Source organism: Gymnoscopelus braueri (genome assembly GCF_963280865.1).
Source record: "Gymnoscopelus braueri genome assembly, chromosome: 9".
NCBI lineage: Eukaryota > Metazoa > Chordata > Actinopteri > Myctophiformes > Myctophidae > Gymnoscopelus > Gymnoscopelus braueri.
The window spans coordinates 31,721,925-31,733,042 of NC_137610.1; the positions used below are offsets into that span (position 1 = coordinate 31,721,925).

At 42.3% G+C, this 11,118-nt stretch overlaps 1 protein-coding gene across 1 annotated transcript; it reads left to right on the forward strand.

Moving 5' to 3' along the window:
• The first annotated feature begins 1,751 nt into the window (after window positions 1–1,751).
• LOC308092443 (BTB/POZ domain-containing protein kctd15-like) lies at window positions 1,752–11,038 on the forward strand. Its single transcript, XM_080438339.1, has 5 exons — window positions 1,752–2,386; window positions 5,172–5,347; window positions 7,712–7,856; window positions 9,179–9,481; window positions 9,908–11,038. Exons 1-5 carry the CDS (start codon window positions 2,360–2,362, stop codon window positions 10,067–10,069), a joined length of 813 nt encoding a protein of 270 aa, XP_080294465.1. The 5' UTR covers window positions 1,752–2,359; the 3' UTR covers window positions 10,070–11,038.
• The last annotated feature ends 80 nt before the right edge of the window (window positions 11,039–11,118 follow it).

Here is an 11,118-nt window from a genome sequence, read left to right on the forward strand (position 1 = left end):
TATGTTGCCTCTATGACCCATGTAATGGGCCAACATTTTGTTAAGTCTGCAGTGCCATCAAGCCAGCCCATCAGAAGTAGGCTACTTCAGCCTTTGGCCTCATAATGTCACCATTCATGCATTGAGCATGAAATGGATTTATACTGCTGTGATGTTGGTGGACGACCGACTGCTTTGGACACTCTTCCCCTCATCATCCCTCCCGTTCACCCTAGTCTCATCCCTTACTGCATAACATTCATAAATTAACTAAATTAACTGTGTTCGCCCGGGGTGGGTTTACAAGCTATTTAAATCTTTAAATTCACAACATCTTTCCCCCCTTACTTCATCTAATTGAGCTAACTGCAGGGTTGCTTTAATTAGAAAAAGGGAGACCGCGGGAGAGAGAGAGAGAGAGAGAGAGAGAGAGAGAGAGGGAGAGAGAGAGGGAGAGAGAGAGAGAGAGAGAGAGAGAGAGAGAGAGAGAGAGAGAGAGAGAGAGGGGGAAAGGGGGGGGTCCAAGTACTTCTGCCGGTTTGCACAGCAAAGGGAGACATGCGCAGCCTGAAGCCCCGGGCAAAAACAAATGGAAGAGGAAAATTTAACACTGGAGTCTCGGTGTCTAAACAGACGTTATGTGTATCGCTCTATTTCTTTGCTTGACTTAGTCGAGGAGGGGAGGGCAGTTCTCCCAGCGTCAAGCTATAATGAAGACATAGACCTACAATATGTCTTTTTAATCACACCGGCCTATTGGTCCCCGTGGGAGAGGATAGGCTACTCAGAGACAAGAAATGCCCAAACAGTATTTCAAATTAATTTTTGCACCACTGCCTTCTGTAAGACAATGGAGCGTTGATTGGAAGTTGGAAAGGGAATGGTGGTGATGGGGCGTCAGGGGAGGTTGACTGTCTGACATGACACAGTGCTCACATTAGCAAAAATAGTCATGATGCAATAGAAAGCAGTGCATTTGTACGATATCGGGACCCATGGGGTATGGTCGTCTAAACACCAGTGAACCAGTGATGTTGAGTGCATTGCGTAAAGCAGGGATCGTCAACGTTTTTCAGGCCAAGGACCCCCTAGCTGAGAGAGAGATGAAGCAGGGACCCCCTCTATATTGTATAAAATTGTGTTTCAGATCAAACTTTTTTTTTAACTTGGTCTGCTCTTTTTTCCCTTTGCACCTCTTTGCCAAAAATAGCCGATCTACAAGCTCACATGAGAGCTTGTAGATCTGCTATTTTTGGCTAAAGTTCTCCTCAGAAAAGGGATGCCAGGGTTCAAGTGGTTAATGTAAAAATAATAATAAATCATATCACACAAAGACTCGGTAATAACTCTGAGGACCCCCTAGGGGTCCGTCCCGGACCCCCTGTTGAAGACCCCTGGCGTAACGGCTGTGCGCATCAGCCTATAAATAAATGGGTTTCACTATCCATTTGGCCTATGTGATGATGATTCATTCATTCATTGAACACATTTTATTAAATGATTACAGAATTCCAACAATGTTTCTTAGCCATATTAGACATTCGAGCCAACAGTTCCCGAGCGGGGGTGAGGAGAATAAAACCAATGTGTCTGTACACCCTCGCGGCGCCCATCTCCATCTAACCAGTGCGCAATAATTGAAATGGCGCATTTGGCCGGCGGCTGTTGAAAGGGCGCTTTTTTTTTGCCATGGCATAATGCATGACGATAGACGTCATTTGGCTCCGGTGCCAGAGGGATTTGATGTTGCTAAAATGTGAGTTGTTAGGGAGGGAGAGAGAGAGAGAGAGAGAGAGAGAGCAGGATCTGTCGGTCTGTGCGTTTGTTTTTACAAGCTTCTGTCTTCCCTTATCTAAGATAGGCTAATGAACCTATTTTAAGGCTTGTACGTAGCAGGCTATGGATGACTTCAGAGAAAGAATAACGCATTTATTTTTGATCCGGACGATCTAATTTAATTATTACCCGTATAACCCAAGAGACACCAGAGAGCAATGAAGTAACACGCAAACAATGCATTTTGTCAAGTCAAATTGACGTTTGGACTAATACGAGGCAGAGAGGATCACATTTTCTTGGTGTGTGTGAAGCGAGTTGGGGCGAGAGAGGAGAAGAGAAAGGGGCCTGTACGTTATTGTAACCTAATCCTCGGCCCTGGGGCGGTTTGGATCAGCCCCGGGCACGAATTCTTTCAGCCCTCCTCTCATTTTGGAGACCGACTGGCTTCTCGCTCAGAGGCTCGGCGGCTTCACACAGTCACACACTGGCAGGCAGAGAAGGGAGACGATCAGGACACCAGCAGCTCTGCAGCACATCGGCGAAATTAAGTGACAGATCTTCTCCTCACAAATATCTGGAGCTGAGAAGATATACTACATCCATGTCTACCGTGTCAGTGTCCTCTCAGGTAAGGATCGACGCACGCCTTCGTTTCGCTCAATGTTCTATTAACTCGCGGTGGTTGGTTCCCAACCAGTGGTCCGGGGACCGCCAGTGGTCCTTGAGAGGGGGTTCCAGGTGGTCCCCAGCTAAATGATGGAGAGTTGGTAACCAAATTGATCCTTATTGGGTAGATCTTTAACTCTTGAGAGTGTAAAATGTAAAAAAAAAAAAAAAAATGTTTCATTTACGCTGTCAAACTTATTGTTAAACATCTGCATTACTTAATTAAATAATTGTTACTTTGATCTCGCATCAATACAGTAAAATCGTATCCAACGACAACGAAGTATTCGAAGACAAAGTTTTGGGTCTGATAGTCTAAATCTCATCCAATGGTGGTCCGTGGCTCAAATGCCGAATAAATAATGGACCTTGATATGAAAAAGGTTGAAAACCAAACCACTGTTCAATAGGTTGAACCTGTGTGTGTGTGTGTGTGTGTGTGTGTCTTTAAGTCTGACAGACTGTATGGGGTTGTCTTATCTTAAAGACACACCAACACAGTGTCAGTCAGTAATAATCAGCCTTCTTACTGTAGATTTAAAGTAAAAGTTTGTCTGTTTGCGATTTATTTGGACGCCATTCAGAGAAAAAAATCCGAGAACTGTCAGAATTTTGATAGAAACGGGTCGCTCTCATCTTTGGATTGCATATCTTGTTTGAAACGGTAGCCGATACAAGGTTCTCTGAGGTAGGCTAATTTAAATATTTCTGACTGGATTTAATCATTTACACGTATACATTTCAGTTGTCACCGGTGAGGCACGTAGCTACTAATTTAGAGATATCCAAGCAACGCAATCTGCTAGTAACTGTACAGATAGTAGGCTAGTGTTACTTTAATCTATATTGCTTTCCTTTGGTGCTTTAGACAAAATAAGTAGGCTATGCAATGCAACACGTGCCGTAACAAACTGTCTACAACCGGCATTAGATTCTTAACTCCTTAAAAAAAGGAATACTGACATCTTCTCAACAACGTATAGCCATAAAAATAGCTTTTTGCTGAGAAAGAAAGACAACACCCAAAATATTGTGTGGAATAATCCGCGGTCTGTTTGTAGCCTTTACAAGCCCAGGGCATCAACCTGCCCGGGGGCAGAGAGGCGCTGAATGAAGTCCGCCTCCTGTTCACCTTTTATGGTTCAAAGAACTTCTTCACAATTGAGAGACTTTCTGCGGGGGGATGGTTCAATTAATCCTGAATCTGCCCTTGCCCACTGGCCCCGGGACATAACCGCCCTCTGTTACTTTCATCAATGCGGGCACCCTCCCTCCTCGACCAACCACCCTTGCGCTATGAATATGAATATTTGCCTACTATCATGGTAATTTGAGCAGTGGTGGAAAAAGTACTCCATTTTTGTATTTGAGTAAAAGTATCAATACTCCAATGTGGATATACTCTGTTACAAGTAAAAGTCCGGAATTCAAAATGTACTTGAGTAAAAGTACAAAAGTATTGGCATGAAAATGTACTTAGAGTACCAAAAGTAGAAAGTAGGCCTACTCATTATGCAGAATGTCCCATTTCACAAGTTTTCCCCAAAACATCTTTTGAAAATAGCTGATCTACATGCTCACAATGCTTTGCATTGGGATGCATTGTGAGCTTGTAGATCGGCTATTTTCAAATGGCCGAAATGTATATAGGGCTGAAGTGGTTAATGTATGTTTTGTAATAATAATCAAAGACTACAAAGTAACTAGTAACTAAAGTTTTCAAATAATTGTAGTGGAGTAAAAAGTACAATATTTGCCTCTGAGATGTAGTGGAGTAGAAGTAAAAATACAGAAATACTCCAATACTTGGAAAAGTAAAAATACCTCAAAACTGTACTTAAGTACAGTACTTGAGTAAATGTACTTAGTTACTTTACACCACTGCCAACCACCCCCATGAATATGAATATTTGCCTACTTTCATGGTAATTTGAGGGACCAGCTTTTTCCATCTCCTTCTTTTCTAATCACTGATATAATGTTCGAGTCGTGGCATAGATTGGCGGCTAGGTCTATAGAAACATGATTGAAAAGCATGACATCAAATTAACAGTGAGTTCAATTGGAAGGACGGCAGCTAAAGTGAAACTACACAGTGTGCCCTGTAGCTGGTCTCTGAACGACTTCAAAAAGAAACGATCCTCAGGGCCATGAACAGACCAGCAGCAGCAGCTCACCAGCAGAACAGCTCTTGGGATTTGGGGTTGAAAAAGAAACGGTGCCAAGCAAGCGCCGAACGCGCTACGGCTGAGAGATCTGGGTTGGTGAGCTTATCTCAGACCCCTCTCACTTTATTTATACGCGGGACCCATTCAGTAGCTAGAGGTTCTATACTAGCCTTAGGACTAGGGTGACTGGGACATCTTTTTGAGTTGGGGACCCATCGCCCCAAAAATAACTGGTGTCTGTCTGCTCATGGATGACCCTATAGCCTAGCTGAGAAATCAATGTCACTGAACCTAGGCCTAGAGTCTGAGTTTATCCAGGCCTATAGTCAGGGCAGGGGCCAGGCACAGTGGCTTTCACTCCTCACTATTGGCTGGTTATAATGTTGATGATCTAATAAGTTTTCTGCCATTGCTCTCAATATGTTGTGGTTGCTCCAGTCTAGACATTCAATCTCTTCCACCTATAGGAATAGGAGCCAAAAAAGTTAATTAGTTTAATACCTACAATGTAAATGTGATTAGGCTACAGATGATTACTGAATCTCATATACATTAAATTATGTCTTGTTCCCATATCAGGATGGACGGTGCATGTCCAGGATGTCTCTGAGCAGGTCCCCAGTCTCTCCGATGACAACTCAGGGCATCCCCTCGCCAGCCCAGCTTACCAAGTCCAATGCACCCGTTCACATCGACGTCGGAGGGCACATGTACACCAGTAGCCTCTCCACCCTCACCAAATACCCAGAGTCAAGGTAAGAGGAGAATGATAGGCTCCTAAGTTAATGTTCTATCAAGTCTATTAAATGGTTTGGTAAAGGTGTTTACATTTGCACTAGGCAAATGGTTGATTTTATTCTGTACAATGAATGGAGAAATGAACATTTAGATTTGGACACTTATCTGATGGTGTTATTCAGTGTGACTTATGAAGAGTGAGCAGGTGCCTTTGAGGGCACTTTGACAACAGACAGTGTGTGTTAACTGTTGATGGACCTTGGATGTGTTTTTGCGGGTATCATACTATGATCTCTTCAAAACAATGAATAGAAGACCACGAACACATAAAAAATTACAGTATTAGACATTCTATCCGCATGGACGTTTCTGGCACATTTCCGTTTTCCTCGAGTGAGATACTACCTGGCCAACAAACCATAAATAAACCTGGCCCCTCATAATCGAATAATCAATTAATAGGTCAGTTTGGTCTTAGTCGACTACTTGTTAAGTTGATTAGTTGTTTTCATGCTTTTTTCCATGCTGAATTAACTATACATTTTAATGCCTTTTTCCATGCTGAATTATAATTTCTGAACTTGCAATAGGAGTTATTCTGAAATCAACATTAGAAAGTTCAGTCCTCAACTTTTCTAACCTGAAAAGGCTGGTCTCTGCATAATTGTATACAATCGACTTAAGAATTTGTTTAGTCGAGGACAGTCCTACAACAAACAAACATGTTCAACACGTTCTATTTGCTTTTAACCAGACTGTGTACAGACAGTACTCAACTGCCTGGGTTACTCACAATCTCATAAACTATTCACAAAGACCAATTACCTTTTGTCACCACAAAATATAATGAGAATAAAAAACGAAATAAAACAAACGAACAAAAAAAATTGAATACCTCCCACCCACCCATAAAAACATGTATAAATTCTTCATTCCACCTTTTGGCATAAAGGTTCCTAAGAAATGAATCCAGAAGCATTACCTATGGAGAAGAATTTGTTCTCTATTTCCTCCCCTATTTGGAAACTTAACTTCTTCAATGATTCAATCCCCTTGTATTTTAAATCATTTAACAGTCCGATTGTGTCTAGCAATTGATTACTCTTCATCATGGTTGCAAATCTCTGGTTGCAATTTTTTTTAAATTATTCTTAGCCAGAACATAAAATAAATGTAAATGTAACCACTAAAAACAACATTTTAGCCATCAGAGGCAACCTGTGATAGTCTTTTCCCCCTCACGGCCACACCACCAAGTGAGCTTATACAGTAGTTGTAGAGTGAAATTGACCTTACTGTGGTCATATCAAATTATATAAAATGATAGAATTATAGATTGCTGAACACTGTTTTAGCCATCATTGGCTAAACCTTCAATAACCCTCTAATAATAATACTCTCCACCCCAGCTCCACTTGTTCACACATTTTCTCACACAGAACCCCCCCCCCCCCCCTTCACGATATCCAATTTGTGAGTGCAATAGAGAGAAAGGACAGAAAGAAGAACAGAAGAGAAGAGAAGTAAAGGGTAGGTTTTAATTGCCTTTCGAAGGACAAAGAGAGAGAGAAAGAGAGAGAGAGAGAGAGAGAGAGAGAGAGAGAGAGAGAGAGAGAGAGAGAGAGAGAGAGAGAGGGAGAGGGAGAGAGAGAGAGAGGGAGTGCAGCAGAGAAGGGCTGAGTTGGCCTGGAGCAAGGAGGTGAGTCTCCGACTGGAAAACAGAGGAACGCCACAGGCAGCTAGGGAAAGATGAGCACTGGCTCTTAGAAAATGATCTGGCATCGATTTACTGAGAAAGAAATGAGGGGGGATAGAGTGAAAATGAGCAAGACAGACAGGAGGAGGGAGATGGGAGACAGGGAAAGAAGGAGAGAGAATGAGGAAGAGAGAGAGTGAACAGAAAAAGAGAGGACTTAAATTGCCCAGAGTTAAGAGGAACCTAACCTACAAAAGAGTCAAAGAACTTTGTTGAATATATAATCTATTCAACACACTTGTGTATGACAATGTACAGTATAACCTGTCCCCCATAAAAACAAATTCTATGTTTATCACTCATCATAGTATTTTGACTGCTATCACTGCTGAAATTATGGTCTGTTCTGAAGTACCAAAGATTTGAACATTTTGTTTCTATGCCAGAAATTGGCTTATTGTTTCCTGGGAGGCAAAAATAAAAAATAGCAAAACAGTTATGCACGGACACTAAAACCACCAAATTAACTTAATGAACTTGATGAACCATACAGTTAATAGCAGATTAGCTCATTAGGCTCATAATACAATTTGTTTCACTATTCTGTCTTAATTCGACCTTGTCTGTCTGTCTGTCTGTCCTTCTGTCTGTCTGTCTGTCTGTCTGTCTCTCTCTCTCCCTCCAGAATTAGTCGACTCTTTAATGGCACAGAGCCAATTGTGCTGGACAGCTTGAAGCAGCATTACTTCATCGACAGGGATGGAGACATATTCCGCCACATCCTCAGCTTCCTGCGGACCTGCAAACTACTTCTGCCAGAGGACTTTAAGGTATTCTACTGTCCACTAGAAGACGACACTGTAAAAACTATGAAGTGCTTAACTGCAAAACAAACAAACAAAACACAACTTTTCAGGCTCAACACGTAGGCCTGAGTATAAGGTTGTTGCATCTATGTTTGATTGTAACTGCTCTCAAACGATCATCCATATGTTATTTCTGTCCATGATGATGAAACGCAAATACTGCTGTAAATGTTCCTCACGGCAAATTCATGTAATTCACAGAAATGACACTGAGGTCAAACAAATTATCCGCCAGGGTCCACAAACGCATTATCTTCATTACTCCACTGTGCACCGACAGCAGCCAGTCTTTTACTGTGTTTAAACTGTGCAGACGCTGACACTTTAATCAGTGCTCCAGTATGCCTGTGGCTGCTATTGGGGTCGATTGTGCATGGCTTACAGCAGGGACACGCTGTGTGTTTTATTAAATTGATGTGTGAGGAACGTGGTGTGTCTGTGAGAGAGAAACTGTGTTTGAATGTATAAACGTGTATGTTTGATACTGTGCGAGTGCGTGCCTCTGTGCACATATCGCAACTCTCTCATCTTCCCTGTAGTTAGCTAGCGTTGCCTCTGTTATTCTGCGCCTCTGTGCTCAGGATGACTAAAATGCCCTGCGGACAGAGCCCCTTTTTATAAAATACATCTATCCCTTGCTTCAAGCCCATGAAGGGAGGGGAGCTAAGGAGGCGCTTTGATACAGAGCAGAGCCCGAGGCCCAGAAGCTCTGTAAGCTCTGTGTATGCTTGTTGTCAGAAACGATATGGAGTAGAAAAAAGGAATATGGTGAGAGAAAAGCCGCTCGTTCCCTTTCACACGCACTAATTATGAATAGACATGTCTGCTGTTCGCCCGCTAAAGCGACACACTATGGAACACGTAGGGAGACGTCATAAAGAGCTTTAGAGGGATTTGGCGCAGGAGATACCATGGCCACCTGTGTATGCAGGGATGAGAGATTGGATATCAAACGCTACAAAAGCATGTCGTCGAGTTCACAGATACTGTTTCATGTTGCGAGTAAAGCCACTGTGTGAGTTCTAAGCTCTAGTTGCACACAGCCTCTCGGGCGGTTTCCGTAAAGTGAGTTGAAGCCGTCTTTGTTGGCATAACTGTTCCGTAAACCAAAAACATGCTTTCAGTTTTTGTAGAAGTTTTTCATGTATTCAACACATTTACATGCGTTGTAGGACTTCGTATTGATTTGCATGGCTAATTATGTCATACAGGCGGTGGTGTGGTTTAAGTATGTCATGTGGAAGTCTTTACATGTTGTGTTTTGTGTGTGTGTGTGTGTGTCACAGGACTTTTCCCAGCTGTATGAGGAGGCACGCTTCTACCAGCTCACTCCCATGGTTCGGGAGCTGGAGCGCTGGCAAGTGGAGCGTGAGGCTCAGCGCACTGCCCCCTGCGAGTGTCTGGTGGTCCGCGTCACCCCCGACCTGGGGGAGAGGATTGCCCTTAGTGGGGAGAAGGTCCTCATTGAGGAGATCTTCCCCGAGACCGGAGACGTCATGTGTAACTCGGTCAACGCTGGCTGGAACCAGGACCCCACGCATGTCATCCGCTTTCCACTCAATGGCTACTGTAGGCTAAACTCTGTGCAGGTGAGTTACGGTCTGCTCAGCTACTTCATCACACAGCCAAATCTGTTACTGTCATGTGATCAACACCAAAACAATGATGAATTTGGTCTTCTTGTGATAGTTTCTTTTAACTAATAAAAAAAAGGTTTTCACTCAATCTTTAACCACTGATGAAGGCTTAATGGCCGAAGTCGTTTTGAGTATGGATTAAAAGCAATTGAAAATAAGACAAGATCAAGCGTCAATCATGATTTGATGAACTGTTTGAATCTAATGTACACGAGTGCAGTAGCACCCTTGCAGACAGTTTCAGTTAACCTTGTAAACAGTCAATGTCAGTTCCATGTCAATGATAAAGTCAACTCTATTACTTTGTTGACGAGGTGTTTATCTGTAGTACTAAGGAAGCTAGTGGCCATTGAATCTCTGTCTTTGCAAACCATCCAGGTCCTGGAGAGGTTGTTTCAGAAGGGCTTCACAGTCAAGGCATCATGTGGCGGTGGAGTTGACTCGTCACAGTTCAGCGAGTACGTCCTGTGTCGTGACCTGAGGAGGAGCCAGTCCATTACCAGCACACCAATCAGGATCAAACAGGAACCGCTGGACTAGCATGTAACCAAAACCAACCAACCAACCAACCAACCGACCAAGGGACTCCTTATGACAATTGTCAACACCATTACCAACTAAAATAATAACAGCAATGTCTGAATCCTTCTAACGTCTCTAGTAGCCAGAGGGGAATATCCTCATGCACTAATGGCAATGTTGAGCCAGCAAATAAGACCTGATCTTGTTGAGACCTGAAGACTTGGATCATGTTGCAGAAAAGGAAATGTCTCTTCTTTTTTGGGGTTGGGGAAGAGTCCTAGAACATCTCTTCATTAGAGACTGAAAAATATAAATGTGCACCCTGGACTGAAGAGTAGCTACTTAAAGACCAATCATGTCCTTCCTCTTTCAGTATGAGGCTGATGATGCTATCTAGTAGCTTCCGCAAAGCAATTGAACTTCCAAGTCCAGTGACAAATATTTGTCAGGGGAAATTAAAACGAAATCCAAGTATGTATGTAATATATACCAGAATCTAACCCCTCCTTTCAGGAACAAAGCATACATTGTTCAACATCTATACAAGAGTTCTCCCTTTACAAATGTAGATATTTGTAATAAGAATCAAAATGTTTTTTGTTTGATAACTTGCTTGGTGAATATGTTGTGTATACAAATTCATTGAAAGGTCATTTTTTAAATCTGTGCTTTGGTGCCATAAGGCACATAATTTAATTCTTTTTATAAGGAGCGATTTTGAAAAGATATATTTAATGTATTTGTTAGCTTGCTTTGTGTCACAATTTTCCATTTGTACAGATGTATTGGTAAAAAGTTGAAATGGTCTCTGTTGTCTTGTTTTCACACCTCTGCAATTTAAACTAGAGGCAAGCTACGGTACGTAGAATGATCTGAGAGAACAGTGATTGGGGAAATATTTATCATAGATGATAAACTGCAGACAATGTTTGAAACGTGTTAACCATTTTTCACACATTGGCTTTTAAATAAAAAAATTGGAAATAATTGTTGACCGTTGTTGAGCAGTCCAAAATGTTCATCATCCCATGATGAATATTTCCCTCACACCCTGTCACCACGCATCA

Bases quoted from the DNA above. Each gene is read 5' to 3' on its own strand.
- LOC308092443 (XM_080438339.1), top strand. From the start codon at position 2,360: ATGTCTACCGTGTCAGTGTCCTCTCAG. The intron at 2,387-5,171 runs GTAAGGATCGAC...TTCCCATATCAG, and splicing joins CCGTGTCAGTGTCCTCTCAG to GATGGACGGTGCATGTCCAG. The intron at 5,348-7,711 runs GTAAGAGGAGAA...CTCTCCCTCCAG, and splicing joins ACCAAATACCCAGAGTCAAG to AATTAGTCGACTCTTTAATG.